The following is a 24,142-nucleotide window of genomic DNA, read 5'->3' as shown; positions in this document are numbered from 1 at the left end:
GCGGGCCTCTCACTGTTGTGGCCTCTCCCCTTGGGGAGCACAGGCTCCGGACGCGCAGGCTCAGCGGCCATGGCTCACGGGCCCAGCCGCTCTGCGGCCAAGTGGGATCTTCCCGGACCAGGGCACGAACCCATGTCCCCTGCATCTGTAGGCGGACTCTCAACCACTGCGCCACCAGGGAAGCCCTGGGCCTCATACTTTATATTAAAATCAATTAAAAATGGATTATAGACTTAAGTATAAACCATAAATTATAAAACTTTTAGCAGAAAACATAGGAAAAATACTTATGATCTCCACCTAGGTAAAGACATCTTTGCAATAACATCAAAAACAATCTCTAAAAGAAAAAATGGATGAATTGGTCTTTAATTAAGAACTTTTGCTCTGTGGAAGATTGTGTTAAGAGAATGAGAATACAAGCCACAGACCATAATAAAGTATAAAGTATCAGCAAATCACTTATCTGACAAAGGACGTGTATCCAGACTATATGAAGAACATTTAAAACTCAACAGCAAGAAAACAACCCAGTTCAATGGGCCAAAGATGGAACAGGTACTTCATCAAAGAAATACAGATGGCAAATAAACCCATGAAAAGATGCTCAACATCATCAGTCATTGAGGAAACAGAAATTGAAACCACAATGAGTTACTACTACACACACCTATTAGAATGGCTAAAACACACACAAAAAACTAGACACTACCAAGTGCTGACAAATGAAGCAAACTAGAACTCTCACCCATTGTTAGAGGGAATGCAAAATGGCAGCAACATTTAGGCAAATGGTTTGGCGATTTCTTATAAAATTAAATACACATTTACCACATGGCACAGCAATCTAACTCCTAGGGTACTTACCCAAAAGAAATGAAAAGTTTTGTTTACACAAAAGCCTATACATGAACAGATGTAGAGAACAAACATATGGATACCAAGGGGGAAAGGGGGGGCGGGGTGTGGAATGAATTGGGAGATTGGTATTGCCATATATACACTATTGATACTATGTATAAAAGAGATAACTAATGAGAACCTACTGTATAGCACAGGGAACTCTACTCAGTGCTCTGTGGTGACCTAAATGGGAAGGAAATCCAAAAAAGAGGGGATATATGTATACGTATAGCTGATTCACTTTGCTGTATAGCAGAAACTAACACAACATTGTAAAGCAACTGTACTCCAATTAAAAAAAAAAAAAGCCTATACATGAATGTTTACAGCAACTCTATTCATAACTGCCAAAAACTGGTAAAATCCCAAACATCCTTCAAGGAGTGAACAGATAAATCAAGTGTGGTGCTCCACACAATGGAAAGCTACTCAACAATAAAAAGGAACAATCTACTGATACAAAGAACAATATGGATGAATTTCAAAGGCATTACACTTAGTGAAAGAAGCCAAACTCAAAATGGTACTATGGATTTATATGATGTTCTGGAAAGATAGAACTATACGGAATGAAGAAAATATCAAATGGTTGCTAGAGGTTAGGGGTGAGGGATGGTTTTGATTACAATGGGACAGAAAAAGAATGTTTTGAGGTGATGGAACTGTTCTATATACTGATTGTGGTGGCAGTTACACAACTCAGTGCATTTGTCAGAACTCACAGAACTGCACAACAGCAAAGAAAATTTTACTGCATGCAAATTTAAAGTTAAAAATTTTTAAAAATATATAAACCCTAGGTATTACAGGCTGAGACAGACTGCAGGGAAATGGCATTCTCATTAACTGCTGACAAGAGCATAAAGTAGTACAAACTCAATCTGGCAAAACAAGACATTAAAAGCATGAATTCAAAATAAGGCACCATAAGGTTCTGAAAACAAGGAGAATAATAAATACTCTTTAATCTTCAGCACTCCATTCTACATCTAAAACCCAAGATTCAGATTTTCAGAGTGGTTGGTACATGGTCAGTGTTCAATGAATGATGCTGATGAATGAATGGAAGGAAAGGGTGAATATGCAGCAATTCCACTTTTGGGCATTTGCCCAAAGGAAATAATTAAGGCTGTACAAAAGACTTAATTATTAAGAGGACTATAAAATGCAACATCACACACTCCTTAAAAATGGTCATGTATTTCTCCACTTGCTGGCATAGGAAGATGTCCATGATACATCGCTGTATTTAAAAAGAACACACCAAAACAACATCCAGCACAGCCCCACTTTTGTTCAAAGAAAAACTATAGATCTATAAATCCTATATCTTCTTTTATTCTGCTGGGATGAATAACACATCTGAAAGACTACAGAGCACAATATTAAGTGTTCATCTCATGGCAGTAGGATTACTAGTGATTTTTAGTTTCTTTTTCCTTGTCAGCATTTTCTGTTTTTTTCCACAACGAAGATCTGTTATTTTAAAATTAACTTTGTTTAAAGAGCACTGATAAGAGAGTCCTAACAGTTCTGAGATAAATGGAATCTTCTGGGGCTGAGATATCCAGGAGGAAAAACGCCCTCTTCCTCAGAAGCCCTATCTGAGAGAAGATCCAGTCTCAAAAGGACTAGAGGTCTGACTCACAGAGGCTGTTCTCAAACATGCCCTCTGAGGGAAAAAAGGCTGGCACCCACCTGTATAGATGTCCATGAAGCTGTGCAGGGCCAAACAATGGGGATTCAGACACATCTTCACCTGGGCAGTCACCACCTGCAGCCAGCTGGCTGTCAGCAGCCAGCACTCCTGGGGCCCGGCCAGGGAGCTAGTAACAAGAACATCAACAAAAAACAGTAGGGAAATCAACTTAATGCAGTTCCTGGGCTCAATGATCAATGGCAAAAATCCTCAAGACTTTAAACATAGTAGGCAAATGAAGGTGTTGGACCTTGCGTTCCAAGGATTTTCTAGGTGGGTGTTCCCACTTCCCTGGAATCTGGCCTATAGAATCACCCCTAAAGTTAATATAATTCTGAACTTATTACCCAATTTAACCAATCCCAATGAATTCCCAAATCCAAGCATTATGCCAGGCAGTCCAGAAGTAAACTAAATCCTAAGTTGGTGATAGTAACATTTCAATAGAAATGATGGATAATCACTATTATTATTTTATTTCTGACAATTGGAAAAGTAAAGGAAACCTAAGAAAAGCTGAGAAGAATATCTTCAAAGGTTATAGCCTTAAAGGTATTTGAAGAAAGAGGCAATACAGGCCATATAAGATGGGGCAGCTAGGGAAGGGTAAATCTGAAAGAGGTGCTTACTTTTGTCCCCCTTTGAACAATGGGCTGCTACAGAGAAGGCACTGCGTGGATGGAGACTCATAATAATTCGACCAAGAAGTTTGCTCGATGGTGACTGTCTCCTCACTCACGTTGGACAGGACGAGTCGAGAGCTATTGAGTTCATGAATCAAGGCGAAGACCTCAGCCAGCTCTGACTCATTCTCAGGAATCTGCAGGATTTTGCGCAGCAGCTGCAGCGTTGACTGGCGCTGGATCTCCCTCTGGGCTGCGCTCAGGGGCTCTGTGGCGCTCAGCACATCCGAGAGTGGTGAGCTCGCCTCCTGAAGAGTGGATTGATCAGTATGCGCCCAGGGCACAAAGAGCCAGCGTGAGGCCAAAACCATGAGTGGCAGAGGGATGGGCCCACGACTGAGAGGTGGGAAGCCTAGGTTCCTAACCAGCTCAGCTAATAACTCACTGTGTGACTCATGGCAGGTGTTTCCTCTCTCTAGCGCTGTTTCTCTACCAGTAGAATGAGAGGATTATACACACCTCTTGGTAATGGTTTTAAGAGTCAGCTCCCATTCACCGGGTATTGGGTTTGGAGGATAACAGTCCAGGGGTTCAATTCTGGTTAAGCCACTGAACAGCTGTATACATGGGTGACCCACAGCAATTTACTTAATCTTTCTGAGCCTCAATTTCCTCACCTACGAAATGAAGGATCAAAATACTAATAATCTCCTAGAGTTGCTGTATAGTAAATGAGATAGTATTGCAACAAAAATTCTATGAATGGTAATTCTGATTTATAAACAAGTACCTGTCCAGCTTAAAGCATTTATCTTTAATAGTGTGTGGCTTCTTGGTATAAGGGAACTTTATAACACCAGTCAGAGGCTTCCAGGAAACAAGGTTCTGAAACACTCACTGAAACAGGTCCTTCTGAGGCAGGTCCCTTTTCAATGGAGGTCCCTCCCTGATCCCTTGTGCAAATGCAGTGTGAAACCAAGCCCCCCTTCTTGCTACCAGAGTCCACTCCTTTACTGCAGATTTCATTTTCTCACAGTTGGTAAACCAGTCCCTTGCTCTGCTTATTTACTGATTCCCAATACCACCATGAGGGAACACAAAAGATGCTAATTCATATTTGCTGGACACATTATTTTGTTTTATAGAAGTTAACTGCTTAGTAACAGCTTATTACTCAGTATAACTATGACAACTCGTCTCACTACCTGTAAGTCTGGTTACCTATCTTTCCCCCCAGCTAGACTGTAAGCTCCTAGAGGGAAGTGGCCATGTCTTATTCATCTTTGTAGCCCCAAAAGCCTGACCAATAATAGACATTCAATACATGCTTGCTGAAAGAAAGAATGAATGAATGGCTGTAGAAGAGCTGAGTGACACTAGAATGAGTTGCCCCAGGAGGCTGTGTGTTCCCAGTCATGACGATGTTGAATCATGGGCTGGAAGATAGGTTGGAAAGCATACTATCCTTTGGCTCTGAGCCACAGATGAAAGATGGAAAGCAATGAAGATCATTCCAGCCCAGAGATGTTGTGGTCTTAATTACAGCCACTGGCAACAAACTGCACAGGAAATGTACGGTCACCAGGGGACTCCAAAGAGAAGGTACACAAAGGACCTTGGGTTTCTGACCAGTGTTTTATTTTGTGGAAAACAATAATTATATTTTGCTTCTCCAAAATTTAGAGAATTAGAAGGTGAGGGAATGTCTGAAGATGAGGGTCATGGTGGTAAGCGGCTACCAGTTAGCCCAAGACAGAAGAATATAATAAGAGTGGGATTTGAAACCAATTGGCAAAAGGTGCCTAGATAACTCCTGTCTAACCTGGAAAGTTAAGTCACCTCATCATTCCAGATCTAGAGACCAACATCCATTTTCACACTGCAAGTCACATCAACAGCTACAATGAAACAGGAAAAAGGAATGTTCAGAGCCATCTACCTATGGAATTCCATTCCATTCCATAATCATGGACTGACACATTATATATGCAAGCTCCAGCATTAGAAGTATGGGGGCTGGGAACTCCCTGGGCGGTCCAGTGGTTAGAGCTCCTCACTCTCACAGCTGAGGGCTCGGGTTCAATCCCTGGTTTGGGAACTAAGATCCCACAAACCACGCGGCCAGTGGGGGAAATAAAAAGAAGTAGTATGGGGGCAATAGACACACCTGTCCTACAAGTAATCAGGGTCTCACAGGGAGCTAACAGGGAGTCAAGACAGGGTGTGGTCAATATTTTCTATTTCTCTATGCTTCCTTAGAATCTTTATATCCACATTTCTATAGAGTTCTAATTAGAGTACCCATACCATCTAAATTTTTTCACTTATTAGATCATAAACCATTTCCATTTTGCAGACTAATCTTTATATTTATCTTTTTATGCAGCATCTTAATATTTAGTTATAAAGATATGTTATAATTTATTTTATTTCAATGGTAGACACAGGTTATTTCTAATTTTATCTCTTGTAATTACAGAATGTATGATGTTCTAGATGGGCTTTAGTTCAGATATTTTGTTTAATTCTGTCTAGAAATATGTATTCTCATATTTGTCAAAAACATGCGTTCTGAATTTGATTCTCAACACCTATCAAGAACCATGAAAATGTGTGTTGTGTGTGTGCACCAACAGTTTTACTCTGGGAAATTGACTTAAGGAAATAGTTCAAACAAACAAAAGATGTCTGAGTAATACAATGTTATAATGTTTCTTCATACTTTATTTAAATTCTGGGAATGGTAGCAAAACTTTATTTTTTGTAACTAATGCTTTACTTTTTTTTCTTTTTGCATTTCTATAACCAAATAATTGACATGGAGTTCATCTGGGGTATAAGTTGTGGATCTAAATCAGTTTTCTTTATATTGCACTACAATCATCTCTATTTATCAAATAACATTCACTTTCTTGAAGGAAAAAAAAAAGACAGGGTGTGGTCAATGCTTTTAACGTGAAGCGGTGCACATTAAACACATGGAGAAACCAAAAGGAAAGCTCACTGCCAGCAGAGGGCACCGTGTGGAACAACAGGATATGATGGAAGGTATGGAACCATTTTACAGGCAATTTTAAGGGTTTACAGACTCCTTTAAGTTCAATTCTGAGTCTTCTCTAGGGCTCATGGCCCTGAGAATAAAATGCCCAGATCTAATCCACCTTGCCTGCCTTGTTTTACTGATGGGGAAACAAAAATTCAGGAGAGGGAAAGCGAGCAGCTTAGGGTCACTCCCAGGCAGGTATCTGAATTCCTAGTCTCAGTGTTTTTTTCCTTTAGTTCCACTTCCCTTTCTCACAAAGATAATAACCTCAGAACACCACCTCAAGCACAGACCTGAAGTCAGGGGGGTGATATTCTTCTGCCAGAAAGCCCCTCCCCTCTGTATGCATAGAAAAGTTAGCTTGAGGCAGTCCCCACCCCCACTTAGTCCTGTCCACTCCCAAACCCCTTGACCTCCTGACATAACCTTCTGGGTCTCTCCCTGACTCAAGGACATTCAGTGTGACCCCACTGCCTAAAAAACAAACTGCCAGGTCTTAGCATTAAAGATCGTCCATGATATGGCCCCAATATGCCTTTCAAGACTTGTTTTCCATAATCCTCCCCACACACTCTCTCCTCTAACCCAATGGAACAAACACCAGACTCCCTACCTCTTCACTTCTGCTCATACTAGTCCTTGAGTATATGGCGTGCCTTCCCCTTCCACCCACATCCTGCACATCCTGTGAGGTGCAGCTTAGATCTGGAGTAACCGGGCTCCATCTTGGATCCTGACCTGTTGTTCCGCGTGCCATCTTCTTTCCCTGCAAAGCGGATGAATGAGATCTCTCTTCTTACCCTCACCCTAGTCATTCTATTCCCCGCCTTAGGTACTACATCTTTCTGTTCACTTAAAAAAAATTCACATGTGGAAATTCAGAGGCCCTCTGAAACTGCCTATTTTCCCTGGTTCTAATAAACCAACAAACAACCAAAAAAAACAAGCCCTAAGAAGCCAAGTGGAATGTGTTTTACTATCCAAATAGTTTGGTCCAACTTCAGGGAGGAGGCCTGCCAACACTGCTAGAAGTAAAGCTTTGTGGTTGGCCAAATACTCTGCAAGAAACCTGAGAAGCAGGAATCTCATCTACAAAGTCCTGGGGTTGGCACTCTGTATTTACCAAAATTCTATTTACAGGCCCTTCACCAGCCTCAGAGCTAAAAGGATGTAACCCTTCCACCCCTCTCTTCTTCAGAATCCTCTTTAAGGCCTGTGTTGGCTTCCCCGTGGCACCCCCGTGAATGAACTCTTGGTCCACTGAGCTAGAAGGTTCTCAGAGATCAAGGTATCTGGTCAGCCCCCTCAGCTTGGCAAAGAGGACAAGGAAGCCCAGAAAGAAGGCACTTGCCCAGGTTCAGAACCTGTAACTTGGTTCCAGTTCAGGTGCTAACTACTATTGTGTACTAAGAAATCCTTTTATTTCTCCTAAAGCAGGTCTGCTAACAGAGCCCAATCCAAGGCTGCGGGGTGTGTTTGGGGAAGGAACTCACGAGAACCTTGGTGGTTTTCTCAGTCCGGTCTTTGGCAAGGTTAAAACCACAGCTGGGACAAATCCGCGGTTTATGCCGATTGGTGTAGACATAGCTACAAGAGGGATTCTTGCACTTTCCCCGACCTCTTGATGTAGCCAGGCCCAAATCCTAAAAAAGTAAGACTGAAGTTCAATTCTACAAGTCAACTTACACCTGGGCAGAGCCAAGAATCAGGATGACCTGCTATGGGTAAAACAGAGAGGGCAATCACAAAACCAGATTTAGACTAACTCTCCAAGAGCCTTGAAGCAAGATACTTTTTCGGCAGCTATCCCCTTTCAGTCTTAATACAGCCTAAATAATTTTGGCAAGTCCTTCCTTATCTGTGAAACAAGTGAGTTGAATCTCAAAGGTCATAAATTCAAATGCCTTCAGGGTCCAGGCAATCAGCAGAGTGAAACAGGCCTGTTCTAACAGAGTGCCAGAGACTGGTGAACCGAAGATTTCAAGCTCCAATAAAGATAAATTGTGACTTCTCGACTATTTACGCTCAAACCTCTGGCATCTAGACTCCTACAACAAGCTGCAGTCTAATCAGCCGAAGAGAAGGTCCCAGGCAGTTCCCACCAGATGGTATCCCTAGTGGCCTCTCATAGCCAAATGGAAGAGGTAGTGAAGGGATGGATGGCATGGAGAAGGTGGTAATTAGGTCTTTAGAAAAAGAAGCCTGAGCAGCTCTCTAGGATAAGAGAGACACTCTCCCCAAGGATCAGGCCAGATGAGGCCCTGACCCACCATACCATGTACTGTCTTGTTCCTACTGAATCCTAGCACAGGGCATGGCACAGAGCAGGCGCTCAATAAAGTTTCTGAATTTTTAAAACTCTAGCTGCTTTCTCAAGATCTGTGTATCTTACTCATCCAGGGAAACTGCCAAATGATACCTGGCTGATTGGTACCTTAAGGATCAACAGAATTAGAGAATGTTGAGCAAGAGAAGCCCTAACATGCTTTCTAAACCCACAGAGTATTTTACAGAGAGTGAAAACTGAGGACCAGAGAAGCAAAGAGCCTTGCTCAAGGTTAGATGCCATGCTAGCAGCAGAGCCAGAACCACTTTTGGACTAGGTCTTTCGACACCCAGTGTTTATTCCACTGCTCTAGGCTGCTTACCCTGCAAAAGGACGACCCCAGAGTCACACATTCATTTATTGGGATGTTAACATGTGTTATGTTAAAAATAAAAGTGGGGGAGGGAAAACCTTGGTGAGAAACACCAGGCTAAACAAAAGTTGCTTCACTAAAGCACTTCTCAAACCCTTTCAGATACTAGTACTGAATGTGACTCTGTTTTAGGGAGGAAAAAAATACATTTCTCAAACTTATATGTAGACCACACTTTTGAGGCTAAAAGGTCCGAAGACTGCTGAATGTTGAAGTTAGACTGGATTCTCATCTCCAGCTACTCTCAAAAGAAATATCCTGGTCTCAGCTGGCCTATACTTCATGGATCTCACCTGGGAAAAACAGCAAACCTAGATGATTCACCCAGTAGCTATCATCTGTACCACTGACAGGATCTTCAGAATCTATGATCTCGCCCTCACCCTACTCTCACTCCCAAGTACCACTCCCCACCCACCTCAGACTCCTACTCCCCCTCAACCACACAATCAAACCACCTCTATGTCAACCCATCACCTGTCTGCACTTACCAGTGTGACGGTGCAGCTATACTTATATGGAGGAAACATATCAGGCTTGACCTCTACAACTTTCACCTGAGATGTCCTGTTGGCTGGGCCATTTGGTAGCTGTAGATCAAAACAAATTATTTTAGTGCCTCTGAACCTCAGTCAAACTCCTGAGGTCCTGTGTCCTGAAACAGCTTGAGGAAACAGTTGCCCAGGCATTTGTAGAGCTATGCTCCAAACAAGCCCTCTGGAATGCTAGTCAGCAGTCACCAGCCCACCAAAGGTTGAGTGTCACTTTCAACTCCAGGGGTTCCCACACTCTTTTGCACAGCTTCTAACACTGCTTATCAGAAACACTATGAGTCAGATTTACAACTACTATCAAGTGAGAAAAGCATGTAATAGCTCTATACACAAATATGTGGTTGAATTATGCTGACATAAAGAAGTCTGGGGAATTCCCTGGTGGTCCAGTGGTTAGGACCCCATGCTTCCACTGCTGGGGGTCTGGGTTCAATCCCTGGCCAGGGAACTAAGATCCCACAACCTGCATGGCACGGCCAAAAAAAAAAAAAACACAAGAAGTTTGAAAGATTATTCACTAAAATGTCACAGGTTGAGGGGAAGATCATGGTTGTTTTCCATTTTACCACTATCTATAAAAATTTTCAAATGTTCTATATGGAATGTAAAAAAGAAAAGATGAAGAAAGCATTCTAAATTAAAAATAATTATTCTGTAATAATGAATTTAAGTTAATTTTCAGAACATAAGATTTCATGTAACTTAACTGGTTTAAGACTAGTAAAAGGCTTTATGGCTTTTTAACAAATACCCAATTTGCCAATTAAAAGGAAACTACACAGAAGACTGGGAATTTACACACATGAAGGGAATCTAAGGGCTGGAAATCTAGGAAGCAGCTGAAGCAGACTCGATTACCATCCTTCTATTCCCCAAGATCACACATGCACCCAGGGGTGACACCACATTTGGGTGAAAACAGATCAACCTTCAAAGTAGAAGCTGGCTGATAGCCTTGTTGGGGCAAATTTAGAACTATCAAACCAAAGCAGTTACCTGACAGAGAGCACACGGCAAGGGAGATGGCAGACTGATATTCCTATTCCAATTTGGTCCATGTCAGGGTTTTCAATTTCAAACTGAGGGATTGTGAAATTAACTTAATGGGCTGAAACCAGCATTTTGGAAAAAGAAATGGAAAAATGACTGCATAAAATAAGGGCATAGCTTAATTAAACTTTTAATGTGTATATATATGTATATATTTACTGGGCTGTGATGTAGAAATGTGTTTGTTACTGACGGTCATGCTCACAAAAGTGCTGATTTAGGGATCTTTGATCACATTCAAGTCACATACGGCAAAACAACTAAAAAAAAAATCTAATAATAAATATACTTGAACACATGCAATTTTGACACCTGAGAAATCTTTAATAGCTCTATCATTAAATGGAATGAATTGTACTGGTTACAAACCAGTACATGGAGAAAGAGCCATGCTTTTAGGTTTAAAAAATTACATTTAAAAGATAAACACAGACAAATGCAGGAAAGAACCTGGCTGAATGAGCGCACACCGGACCATCAATAACAGTTATTTCTGGGTGGCAGGATCAGAAGAGACTTATTTTCTTTCTGCCTTACCTGAACTTTCTTTATTTTCTATAACAACCATGCATTCAATTTTTCTAAAAAGACATGACAACTAAATGCAGCATCTAATCCTAGATCGTATCCTGTACTAACGTAGAAAATGCTATAAAGGACACAACTGGGTAAAACCAACGAAACTGGAATACAAATGATAAAGTATCAATGTTTCAGTAACGGAGTATCTCTAGTCTTAGGAAATACACACTGAAGCATTAAAGAGTAAAAGGCCATGTTACTTACCTTTAAATTATGTGTATTTTAAACATACATACACACACACACACACACACACACACACACAATGGGGAAGACAAATGAGCACAAATGATAATGCAAAATGGGCTAATATATTAACAATAGGTAACTAGGTAAAGACTACATGGGTGCTCTTTGTACTACTTTTACTCTTGCAACTTTTCTTGTTTTAAATTATTTCTAAATAAAAATTTTAAAACATGCATTCATTTTTATAACCAGAAAAAGAAACGAATTAAAAACCAGATAACTCATTCATGCTAACCCTCCTCCCACAGTTCTACCAGTGTTAAGAATAGGCTTTTTGCCTATGGCTTTGAGACACTCAATGGAAGCCCTGTTCTCGGAGCAGCCAGCGGCCCCCCACAGATGGCTCCCCCTCTGGGGAAAGGGTCTTACCTTCACCTCACCAGTGCTAGATGGCTGTTGGATGGGCTGGCCCAGCTGCTTCAGCGTGCTTGGCTTCAGGCCACAAGTCCTCACAGAGGGAGTCTTATCTGAGACAACCAGGAGCCAGACTGGTGACTTAAGTGCATTCAGAGTCTCCCTAAGTCTCTCATCTCCACGCTCAACCCCCACTCCTGTCCCCTTCCCTTTAGACAGTCCCTCCTCCCAAGTCTGCCCCAGACCTTACCGCTCAGGGCAAAGGCCTGCCTGGCCCTGGGCAGTCCCATGCTGCTGCCTCGACCCACGGTAGCTGGGGCTGGAAGAATTGCTCTCATGGGTCGTGCTGCAGCCAGTAACGAGGGCTTGCCCCGTGCTCTGCCTTTAAGCTCTGGGGCTCTGGACACAGGAATAAGCAGGTCAACTCTGAAAAAAAACAAGAAGGGAGCTCTCCTAGAAATTCCAGACCAGGGGGAAGAAAACCAAAGTGCAATCTTCAGATAGCACTTTATTAGAATAGTGTCCTGGTTAAACTGTCAGGCTTTAGACGTTAATTAAACCATTAAATAGCTGTGTAACCCTGGGCAAGAAATCTCACTCTTCTGTTTACCTCGTTTGTAATATGCAATTACATGTACTTCATGGGGTCATTATGAAAATAAAAAAGTGCAAAACAGTGCCTACAGTGAGGGATATCAATAGCTATTGTAGTTATAACATCTAATCTGCCTCTAATCAGCCCAAGTATTTAAAGTGTATCAGTCTCCCACAAGAGGGCAGCTTAGAGACCCTGGAGAACAAGGTTCATGTTTTCTTCATCTTTGTAGCTCCAGTGTTGAACATAAAGCCTGCCCATTGAAGGCCTCAATACACGTTTGCTAAAGTGCTTCACCTGCCCAAAAGTGCACAGCTTCATTCTCTAAGGACACGGAACCATCTCAAAGTATATTGTTAAATTTTAAAAGATGTCAAAGTATGTATGTTATGCTACCATTTGTGTAAAGAAAGGTGGGGGGAAAAATATATATTAACACACACACACACACACACAGCTGACCCTGAACAGCACGTATTAGGGGCACTGACCCCCACGGAGTCAAAAGTCCACTGATAACTTCACAGCCCTCCATATCCAGGGTTCCACATCTGGCAGATTCAACCAACTGCACACCATGTAGTACTGTAGTACATACATACTGAAAAAAATCCACGTGTAAGTGAACCCACGCAGTTCAAGTCCATGTCTATTCAAGAGTCAACTATGTACGTGTATATATATATGTGTGTGTGTGTGTGTGTGTGTGTACACACATGTATTTTTTCCCTACCTTTCTTTACACAAATGGTAGCGTGACATACATACTTCGACATCTTGACTTTTAAAATTTAACGATATTCATTATAAACACACATACACTCCTATTTGTTTGCATATACTGAAAATTATCTCCAAAAACACAGAAAGTTGGGAATATTGTCTCTGGGAAATGGGAATGGAGCACTCAAGGATGGAACAGAAAGGAGATTTTTTTCAGTATATATTCCTTACACCTTTTCAGTCCGAACTATGTGAATATATTTTCTACTCAACAATAAAAGTTTTTTAATCGTAACAATATAAACCAGAATTTCTAAACCTTGGCACTACTAACATTTTGGGCCAAATAATTCTCTGTTGCAAGAGGCTGTCCTGTGCATTGTAGGATGTTTAGCAGCATCCTTGGCCTCTACCCACTTGATGACAGTAGCACTCCCTCCCCAATGGTATCAACCAAAAATGTCTCCCAACATTGCCACAGTGTCCCCTGGGGCACTGCTCCCCTTTGAGAACCAACGATACAAACAAAAAAGAGCCTTCCATTTTAAGACCACGGCTGCCTCTGTAAAGGAGCTACATACATGGAGAATTCAGTCAAGCCTCTAAGGTGAGAAAGCCTTTAAGGAAGGGAGGAAAAACAGCCCACACTTATGGACCTCTCCTATCTGCAAGGCACTGGGCTGCAAGCTTTACACACAATCTTTCTCAGGCTGTATGGTCAGCCATTGAGGATACGATTCTTTTTTATAACACCCAACTCAAGATTTTTCAGAGGGGAAAATGGGTACGAAGTGACTATGCCCACGGTCAAACAGAAGCCCTGGACAGAGTCACAACCAGAATTTAGTTCTCTGACCACCAGGACAGGAATCTTTATTATATAAAGATGCCCTAATAAGGCTTCTCTTTTCAAATGCAGTATCCAGAATTGGATACTAGGTTTGTAACATTGCCCACAGCCTGTACCAACAAGACTCTGTAATAACTGCTTTAGGGAGACTGACAAGAAGAGATGTATAAGGAACGGGACAGCAGTAAATAGACAGCAGAGTGTAGGAGGAAAGGCGGATCAATGTCTCTAGGCCTCAGCTTCTGTATCTCTAAAATATAAACCATGAATTGGGCTCTGCTATCTCTCTCAGGAATGCTGTAAGGACATGGGACAAAATAAACACGGGGCACTTCGCAAGCTGCTGTTCTAAACACAATGCTGTAATATATAAACACATTGGGGAACTTCCCTGGTGGTCCAGCGGTTAAGAATCCGTCTTGCGATGCAGGGGACACCGGTTCGATCCCTGGTCAGGGAATTAAGATTCCCACATGCCGCGGGGCAACTAAGCTCACGCACCACAACTAGAGAGCCCACGTGCTCTGGAGCCTGTGCAGCGCAACTAGAGAGCTCGCATGCTGCAACTACTGAGCCTGCACGCTCTGGAGCTCACACGCCACAACTAGAAAGAAGCCAGCGCACAGCAACGAAGAGCCCACACGCCGCAACAAAAGATCCCAATGTGCCGCAACTAAGATCTGACGCAGCCAAAAAATAATAAATAAATAAATATATAAATATTTTTTTAAATAGGGGAAAAAATAAACACATTGGGTTACCCTGTAGGCTTTTTAGGAGCAGGGAGTGAATTGGAGGTGCTGGTCCCCTCAGCTGGTGGTGGCACGTCTAGTCCAGGACTGTCATTCTCAGTTGTCCCCAGAGAGACCTCACGCTGCACACCACTCTTGACCACTGGCTTCTTAATGACTGCTGTACCACGATTCCCAGGAGTTTCCTTGACCAAAACATGGGCATCTGAGATGATCACTTCCTCCCACTCATTCTCCTCACCCACGTCTCTTTGAGGAGCTATACTTAGGAGCTGGCTTACAGCTTCAGAGTTCTCCAGAGTCAGTTTGGAAGAGTTTTCCTTAGCAGAATTTTGCTCAGAGGTGAGAGGCTGCTGATTTCTTTTAACCACAGAGCCTTTGGAGGAGACTCCAGAAGTCAATTCCACTTTGACTTTGGCTGGCTTTTCCTAGAAAAAAAAAAGAAAACCTTTCATGCATATAGCATTTTACAGTTGACGACACATTTACAAATATTCTCTCATTTGATCCTTGTAACAATAATGTATGAGCAACATATAAGAAGCTGAGGCTGAGAAAGGAAGAGGCTGACTTCAGGTCCCAAGTATAAAACTGGCCTGAATCTAAGTCTTCTGATTCCAGTTCCCTTTCACCACTGTATTCAATGTCCGAGTTAGGATAAGCCTATTCTAATAAATTTCTTAATGACGTTTCTTCAGGTTTCAGTGAACAAATGCTGACATTTTTTTACCTCGACCTTTGATTGTTGAAGGTCTTCTTTATGTCTACCAAGAGGCTGACATACTGCCATATTGGGCCTAGAAGTATTAAGTTGTTTATCTTGGTGGTCCCTTTATGAGACTCACTTAATCACAATGTGGTCACAATCTCGCACAGACTGAATGCTTCCAACTCCACTGGGGAAAACTCTTATCTTTTTCCCAGATTCTTTCAGGTTGAGTCCTAAAAGTCAGCGTAAGGCTGATTTGCACATACACCACAAACTTCTCACTGGGTCAAATCAGATCACACACATTAATTACATGCTAGAAAAGGCTCACTCACTAAAAATACCAGCTGCTGCTATCTCAGACAGACCCGAGGTTTACATACATATATGTACACGCGAACACTTAAAAAAAATTAACAGTGGACTTCCCTGGTGGTGCAGTGGTTAGGAATCTGCCTGCCAATGCAGGGGACACGGGTTCAATCCCTGGTCTGGAAAGATCCCACATGCCACGGAGCAACTAAGCCCGAGGGCCACAACTACTAAGCTTGCACGTTAGAGCCCACGGGCTCTAGGGCCCCCATGCCACAACTACTGAGCCCACATGCTGCAACTACTGAAGCCCGCGTGCCTAGAGCCCGTACTCCACAACAAAAGAGGCCACCGCAGTAAGAAGCCCGCGCACTGCAACGAAGAGTAGCCCCCGCTCGCCACAACTAGAGAAAGACCGCACGCAGCAACGAAGACCCAACACGGCCAAAAAAAAAAAATTTAACAGTGGTCATCTCTGTGGTAGGTCTCAAAGGTTTTTTCCTTCCACGTGAATAGTGAAAGGCGCTATAAACTAGGAGACAAAACACAAAAGCTGCACTCTGTCTAGGCTCTGCTTCAACCTAATTGCTTATGTCACCTAAGGCAAGCTTCATCTGATTCCTCATTTCCCATTATGGAGTAAGAGAGCTCTGTGTTTGTCAAGAGCAGCAAGATAGCCTTTTGGGTGGCCCAGATCTTCATGATGGAGGGGCAGGACCCCCCTGCACTTTACAGGAAATTTAGCATCTGTGCCCAATGCCATTAAATTTCAGTATTATCTCCCAGTCACTGACTACCAAAAACCACTTACAATTCAAAAGTCCCTCTGGGCAACACGGTGCCTCTGGTTAAGAATCAATATAGACGACCTTAAGAAATCTCCAGTAAAGCATTCTCAGATTCTAACACACCATTACAAACCATGAGGACAAGAAAAATTGCAAGTAAACTGTACTGAGCTTACTGACTGCTAAAGAAGGAAGAGTCAGCAGAAAACCAGGAGAGAAGATAAACTAAACCCCTGAGATGAGATCTTTAAGCAGAACACTGCCCACTAAATAGGCTATAGACAAAAATTCTTTGCAGGAAGACTGGATAATTTAAGCAATCAGAGCAAAAAACTCTAGCTGGTGATCTCACATTTCCTTAACTCAGCCTACCCTTTTTAGATGTCACTTTCTTTCAAGATGGAAGGCAAATACTACCAGTTCCTCGATCAGAGACCTCAATTACTGCTATCAGAGAGCCCACAGTAATGAGGCCTTGAGCGATATACCATACCTTGAGCCTTATATACCATCTTTTGTTCCATCCAACTCACTGGGAACTGTGCCACATGTTTCTTGGGCTAATTTTAGCCAGTATGAACTCCAGAACAATATAAGAAAAGGTGAGTCATTTCCTGACTGGCATGGATACATTTGGAGCTTTTAGAAACTATTTATAATTGCTCTTTCAAAAATCAGAACTCAGGAAATCTTAAGATTCTGCAGGTAAACAGCACAGCAATGCCTGAGAAGTGTGGTTTACTGGAAAAGGAGACAGCATAATTAGCAATGTGAATGTAACAAGTCACTTCTCCTGAATCTCTTTTTCCTTACCTGGAAATTTGGGAGTTGAGCTAGCTGATAACCAACGTCTCCTTTATCTCTAAAATTTTAAGTGCACTGATGCTACATTGTTACCCTTTTTCTTCTCACACTCAGGTATTCTGTTCCTATGAGATTTAGAAATCACAGTATCTGCTCTTTACATGGTAATTCTTGCAAAAACCTTTGGGAAAAATATTCTGACTTAGCAAGTAAAGACGGGACAAGTAGCTAAGAAAAAAACTGTTTTCATGTCATGAGTTTGATCTCAAAAAGAGAATGGCTCAAAAGTTATTCAATCAAAGGCGGAAAAAAAGACAAAATGAAAAAGGAAAGAAAACCAAAGTAAAAACAGAATCTGAAGCAGACTAGGCACAGGATCGGTTACACTCTTTCATGCAAAAGCACAGGAAATAGGGTCATTTGACAGACCTGCTGTGCAAAAGTGAAGAAGGACCAAGGAGGAGTCCAACAACTATCCAATTCAATCTTCCTACTGCAGCTGGGAAAGTACATTTTGGGAGAATAATTAGGGTGGGAATAAATGAAATGGCTTCACAGTGCACACTAAAAACTCCACAAGGCACTAGGTACTTCCTGCCCCTTGAAATGTTAATTGTCTCTATTGTTGCTGTTAATATTAATTATATTGCTGCCAACAATGGGAGCAGTGAAGCCCTACTGAGGATTGAATATTCAATACACTAGGAATGTGCCATCCACTTCCCATGGATCATTTCATCTGACCCCTCCAATAACCCTAATGAGGTAGGCACTATTGTTTACTTCCATTTACAAAGGAAAGGAAGCCTAAATCAAGAACAGAGACATAAAATGACTTGCCCAGGGTTACAAAGCTAAATACTTGGGAAGGAGGGGTTTGAACTGAGGAAGCTGACTCCAGAATTGTATTCTTAATTATTAACCTATTCTGCCTCCGAAATTGGTGCTATCCTGAACTCCAACACTCAGCCAGAGGGCAAAAGTCACCATCCCAGTAATTTTCTGAGAGTTGTTCTGTGGAAACTGCCCAAAGGAACTTAAGTATGCTGCTATTTAAGTTTTCTCTACAGAAATGAGTTTGGACCATGAGTCAAACACATGACGAACACAATCCTAACCTAAGCTATTTTCACAAGAACAACGCCTTCTTTCCTCTTCTATCTACCCAAATTCTACTGATCTTTCCAAACCATCTCCTCTATAAAACCACCTCTGACTATTCTAGTCCTTTTGTCCCTAATTAATTTATATCAAAAACGTGGCAAGTACGTATGATTCATGTAGTCAGTGCCAAGCATACAACAGGTAACAAACATGTGCTGAACTGAAAGTCACAAGGGCTCAGCTCTAACGCTCATTTATTTACTGAGCATCATTTATTTGGAGACAGAGGTATACATCTGGAACGTTAAGCTATGGCAGACCTGAGTATCGGGTTAAAGACCTCCACTTTTTAATAGGAGCTATATGAAACTAAAAGGACTCTGAGCTAGGGAATGAGATGTGTGCTGTGCGTGTGAATAGTTAAGCAGTCAGTGTGGAGGGCGGATTATTAAAAATGTAACCCTAACAAGAAATGAATGATTTAACATGGTGTAGTCATTCATGGAAAACTATGAAGCAATTAAAGATATTGTTTTTGAAGAATATTTAATGGCATGATATGTTAAAGGAAAAAAGGCAAGATACAGAACTTGTATATCCATAGAAAAAGACTGGAAGAAAATATACTGAAATCTTAACAATAGCTTTTCTTTAGATGGTATGAGATTACAGATAACGTTATTCTTTCTTTTTAAAAAGAAAGAAACTGACTTATTTGTGTCGTCAGAAAATTAAGTGAATATTAATTTAAGTCATCTGTTCTTAAAGAGAATAATAAGCCTACTTTGTGGGGTTTCCAAAGCAGTGATGGCCAATGAACTTTACCTTTGGGATCCACTTCCCTCCTAGGAAGTTACCACAGGTAGGGCACTTAGGTGGTTTGTGCCTGGTGACATATGTGAAAGAGCAGCCTGGGCTGGTGCATGTCCCATGGCCCCGTCGGGTGTACGTAGTAGTCTGTATTTAAAAACAAAATAAAAAAGAGCAAGTCAGAATCAACACCACAGTCTAATCTCTGTCAGATCCTGATGACCATTATAACCACAACAATGCCAGGAGGATACCAGCTTGCAGAAGGTTAGCCAATTCATGGTATCTTAAAAGGTCAGAGTTGGAAAGGTCCTAAGATACAACTAACTAGTTCAGTTTTTAGAAATGGAGAAGGTGAATTCAAATGAAGAAAGACAGCTGCCCAAGGTTACAGAGTTAGGTACCGGAAGTATAAAGGTAAGAAGAGTTGCCATTAATTAGGCAAAGTACCACACAGTGCTAAACACTCTACCAATATCTCATTTAATGTTCTCAGCAATGCTATGAAGTATTATTACTACTGAGGTTCATAGTAGTTAAATGCTTTGCCTCAAATCATGTAGTGACTCAAGGACAGAGCTAGACCTAGAAGACAGATGTTATTGATTCCTGGTCAAGATTCCTTCCATGCATCCTGCTGCACCCTCTTGCTCTCAATACTTCAAAGAATTTGCTTCTTCATTCTTGTTAGTTAAAAATCAGAGAACCTACGATCTAGGGTTCAAAGATATAAAAACAGTCCAGTCGCTAAAAAAATGAGAGGGAACTTCAGTTGAAACCAGGTCCTCTGACACTCCACAGAATTTGATCATCTGCATACAAATATACTCAGCCACTGGCTTGCACCATCTCCGATGATTTCCCTTTGAACAGAATGTATTACATTTCAGCTACAAATAGAAATTAGCCACACTCCATTTCTTGATTAATGCTGGAAAGAAAACACTTCCCTGTCAGATTTGTTCTGTCACTTATGGTTTACTCAGCTACTAATCCCAGCCTCCCTAGCCTGGCCAGAAAGCAAAAACTTCCCTTGGGAAACACCAAGCTGCCTCTAGGCTACCTCTGGCCAGAACACCTAAGGAAAAGGTGATTATGACAGTGATAGCAGGTCAAAGATGAGTGTGAAGTTGTGTGGCACCAAGGAAAAGAGACCAGGGTTTGGGTTCCAATTTTGTTACTGACATACTGAATGAGCTGGGGGTAAGTCATCTTAGCTCTTGGGCCCTTGGTTTCCTCTTCTGTAAAATCACCTGCCCTTTCTGCTTAATGGATATATCTTGAGAAGCAAAAAGTTTGTGAGACTATTATTAATGGGTACAACGTTATATCTTATCTTTTCTCAGACCGTGGCCCCACATGGAATATTCATTCTGAATACACCCTCAGAGCAAAGTTAGTGCTATAAATAAATTACCATGAATTTGGAAATACTCCTGAACAGCAACTTATAGAAATGACTTTAGGAAATAATGCTAGTGTTCAAGGCTGATGCTGCCTTCTTAAGTACTTCTAGAAGAGCTTGGCTGACACTTATTAAACCATAAAGAATATAAATTTCTGGAACAGGAAAGGCTCAGGAAAAATAATTAGTTTACTACAACTTTCTTATCGAAGAAAGTATTGTTTATCCACAGCAGGGGTTTTAGAGGATAGACAGATTGTGACAAGTTAAAGGTATGTACTATTAATCCTAAAAGAAACCAATACAATAACCAAGACAAAGTTAATAGCTCATAGGCCAACAAAGGAGAGAGAATGGATTCATAAAATATACTTAATTATTTCAAAAGAAAGTACAACAAAACAGATAGGACCAAAACAACAACAATAACAACAAATGGTAAGAGGACTGATTTAAACCAAACCATATTAATAATCACATTAAATACCTACGGCCTAAATACTATCATTAAAAGGCAGAGATCATCAGATAGGTCTTGCTCTTAGAGCCAAACTATATGCTGCCTACCAAAAAAGGTACAGTAGAAATACAAATGTACAAACAGGTAAAAGGATGGAAAAAAGATATACCTTGTTAATAACAATAATCAAAAGAAAGGTTGATATCAGAACTAAGTAGATTTCATAGGCAAGAATACTGCCAGAGATAAAGGTCATTTCATAATGAAGAAGCATTCAGTTTATCCAGAAGACGTAACAATCCTAAACGTTTGTGTACTTAGTAACAGTCAAAATACATGACACAAAAACTAATAGAACTGCAAAAAGAAACAGATAAATCTACAATGACGGATGCTTTTTCTCAATAATTGACAGAAACAGTAGACAGAAAATCAGTAAGGATACAAAATCAATAAGGAACACTATCAATCAACTCAACCTAATCTGAAATGCATAGAACACTCTACCCAACAGCAGGAATACATGCTCTTTTCAAGTGCACATAGAACATTTATCAAAACAATCCACATTCTGAGCCATAAAATAAACTGCAATCAATTTAAAAGGATTCAGGCCTTATAAACTACGAAGTTCTAACCACAATGGAATCAAATCAGAAATTGATAAAGACAGACACCTGGAAAATCCCAAATATCTGGAAAATAATTAAGTAACTCATGGGTCAAAGAAGTAAGTTAGAAAGTACTTTGAACTGAATGAAAATGAAAATGCACCATATCCAAATTTGTGGGATGGGCTTCCCTAGTGGCACAGTGGTTAAGAATCCACCTGGGCTTCCCTGGTGGCGCAGTGGTTGGGAGTCCGCCTGCCGATGCAGGGGACGCGGGTTCGTGCCCTGGTCCGGGAGGATCCCACGTGCTGTGGAGCGGCTGGGCCCGTGAGCCACAACTGCTCAGCCTGTGCTCTAGAGTCATGAGCCACAACTACTGAGCCTGGGTGCCACAACTACTGAAATCCGCACACCTAGAGCCTGTGCTCCACAACAAGGGAAGCCACTGCAATGAGAAGTCTGCACACCACAGCGAAGAGTAGCCCCTGCTCCCTGCAACTAGAGAAAGCCCCACGCAGCAGCGAAGACCCAACACAACCAAAAATAAATAAATAAAATAAATCTATTAAAAAAAAAATTTGTGGGATGCCACTAAAGCAGTGCTTAGAGGGAAATTAAGCACTAAGCAGCTATATTACAAGAGAAGCTCTCAAATCAGTGACTTCAGCTTCTACCTTAAGAAACTAGAAAAGACCAAATTAAACCCAAAGTAAGCAGAAGAATGATAGAAATGAGTGAAACAGAGAGCAGAAAAACAAGAGAAAAATCAATGAAACCAAAACCTTGTTCTCTGAGAGCAATAAAATCAGTAACCTCTAGCCAAGCTTATCAGGAAAAAGGAAAGAAGACCCAAATTACCAGTATCAGTAATGGAGAAGTAAAATCACTACAAATTCTATAGCTATTAAAAGGATAAAAATTCCACAAAACTTTAAACATAGAATTACCACATGATCCAGCAATTCTACTCTTGAGGTATATACCCAAAAGAACTGAAAGCAGGGACTCAGACATTTGTACACCAAAGCTCACAGCAGCACTGTTCACAGTAGTCAAAAGGTAGAAACAAACCAAATGTCCATCAATGTTTATGAATAGATTAAAAAAATATATAGTATACACACGCAACGGAATATTATTCAGCCATAGAAAGGAATGAAATTCTGATACATGCTACAAGATAGATGAACTTGAAAACATTATGCTAAGTGAAAAAGTCAGACCAAAAAGGAAATATTTGCATGATTCCACTTATTTGAGGTACCTAGAACACACAAATACTAAGACAGAAAGTAAAATAGTGATTACCAGGGCTTGGGGTGGAAACAGGTGGGGTGGGGAATGGGGAGTAACTGTTTAATAGATACAGAGTTTCTGTTTGGGAAGATGAAAAAGTTCTGAAAATGGATAATGGTAATGATTGCACAACATTGTAAATATATCTAACAGTGCTTGAATTGTACACTTAAAATTGATTAAAATGGTAAACTTCATGCTATGTATATTTTACCACAGCTTTGTAAAAAAGAATAAGGGAATCTTTTGAACAATTTTATGTCAATAAATTTGACAATTCAGATGAAATGGACAAATTCCCTGAAAGACAAACTATCAAAGCTCACTCAAAAATAGATAATCTGAATAGTCCTATATATATTTTAAAAATCGGACTTGCCATTATAAACTATCCCACAAAGAAATCTCCAGGCCCGATGAGTTCACTGGTAATTCTAACCAAACATTTAAGGAAGAAATAATGCCAGTACTACACAAAACTCTTCCAAAAAAAATTGGAAAAGCAGAAAATATTTCACAACTCATTCCATGAGGTAAGCATTACCTTGATACTAAAACAAGACAAACACTGTACAAGAAAATTGGAGACCAATAATATCCCTCGTGAATACAGATACAGAAATTCTGAACAAAATGTTATCAAATCAAATCCAATAATATATTAAAAGGATAATACAGCATTGCCAAGTGGAGTTTATCCCAGGAACACAGAGTTGATTTAACATTTGAAAAATCATATTAATCACATTAACAAACTAAAAGAGGAAAAAAAAAAAACAGATGAAAAATTTTGACAAAATCCAGCATCTCAAAAGACACACAAAAAATTTTGAAAAATCCAACATCCATTCCTGATAAAAGCTCCCAGCAAAAATAACTTCCTAAACATAAGGGTATCTTTGAAAAAGCCAATATTAAACCTAATGATGAAAGACTGAATACTTTCCCCCTAAGACGACGCACAAAACACAGATATCAGCTCTCACCACTTCTATTCAACACTGTACTGGAGAGGTCCTCGACAAAACCATAAGAAAAAGAAATAAGGAATCCATATCAGAAAAGAAGAAATGAAACTCTATTAGCAGACAACACTGCCATCTATGTAAAAAATGCAATAGAATCTACGAAAAGGCTAGCAGAATACATGAGTTTAGCAAAGTTGCA

The 24,142-nt window shown here is 40.8% G+C and overlaps 1 protein-coding gene across 8 annotated transcripts in view; it reads right to left on the bottom strand.

Annotated features, from left to right (window-relative positions):
• Nucleotides 1–24,142, bottom strand: part of HMGXB3 (HMG-box containing 3) — a 61,397-nt gene that overhangs the window by 26,500 nt on the left and 10,755 nt on the right. For 3 of the 8 annotated variants that reach the window (XM_060093619.1, XM_060093621.1, XM_060093626.1), the window contains exons 6-14: nt 19,219–19,350; nt 14,686–15,104; nt 12,007–12,182; nt 11,772–11,869; nt 9,459–9,557; nt 7,762–7,911; nt 6,882–7,034; nt 3,232–3,533; nt 2,602–2,729 (exon numbers count right to left, since the gene is read on the bottom strand). In XM_060093619.1, the coding sequence (XP_059949602.1) occupies nt 2,602–2,729; nt 3,232–3,533; nt 6,882–7,034; nt 7,762–7,911; nt 9,459–9,557; nt 11,772–11,869; nt 12,007–12,182; nt 14,686–15,104; nt 19,219–19,350 (1,657 nt within the window). The remainder of the gene's footprint in view (nt 1–2,601; nt 2,730–3,231; nt 3,534–6,881; nt 7,035–7,761; nt 7,912–9,458; nt 9,558–11,771; nt 11,870–12,006; nt 12,183–14,685; nt 15,105–19,218; nt 19,351–24,142) is intronic. The other 5 variants (XM_060093624.1, XM_060093627.1, XM_060093623.1 and 2 more) reach the window with 4 other exon arrangements.

The sequence above is a fragment of the Mesoplodon densirostris genome, chromosome 3, assembly GCF_025265405.1.
Source record: "Mesoplodon densirostris isolate mMesDen1 chromosome 3, mMesDen1 primary haplotype, whole genome shotgun sequence".
Taxonomy (NCBI): Eukaryota; Metazoa; Chordata; class Mammalia; order Artiodactyla; family Ziphiidae; genus Mesoplodon; species Mesoplodon densirostris.
Note: the sequence above shows the minus strand (reverse complement) of the source record. Positions and strands in the feature narration are given on the sequence as shown.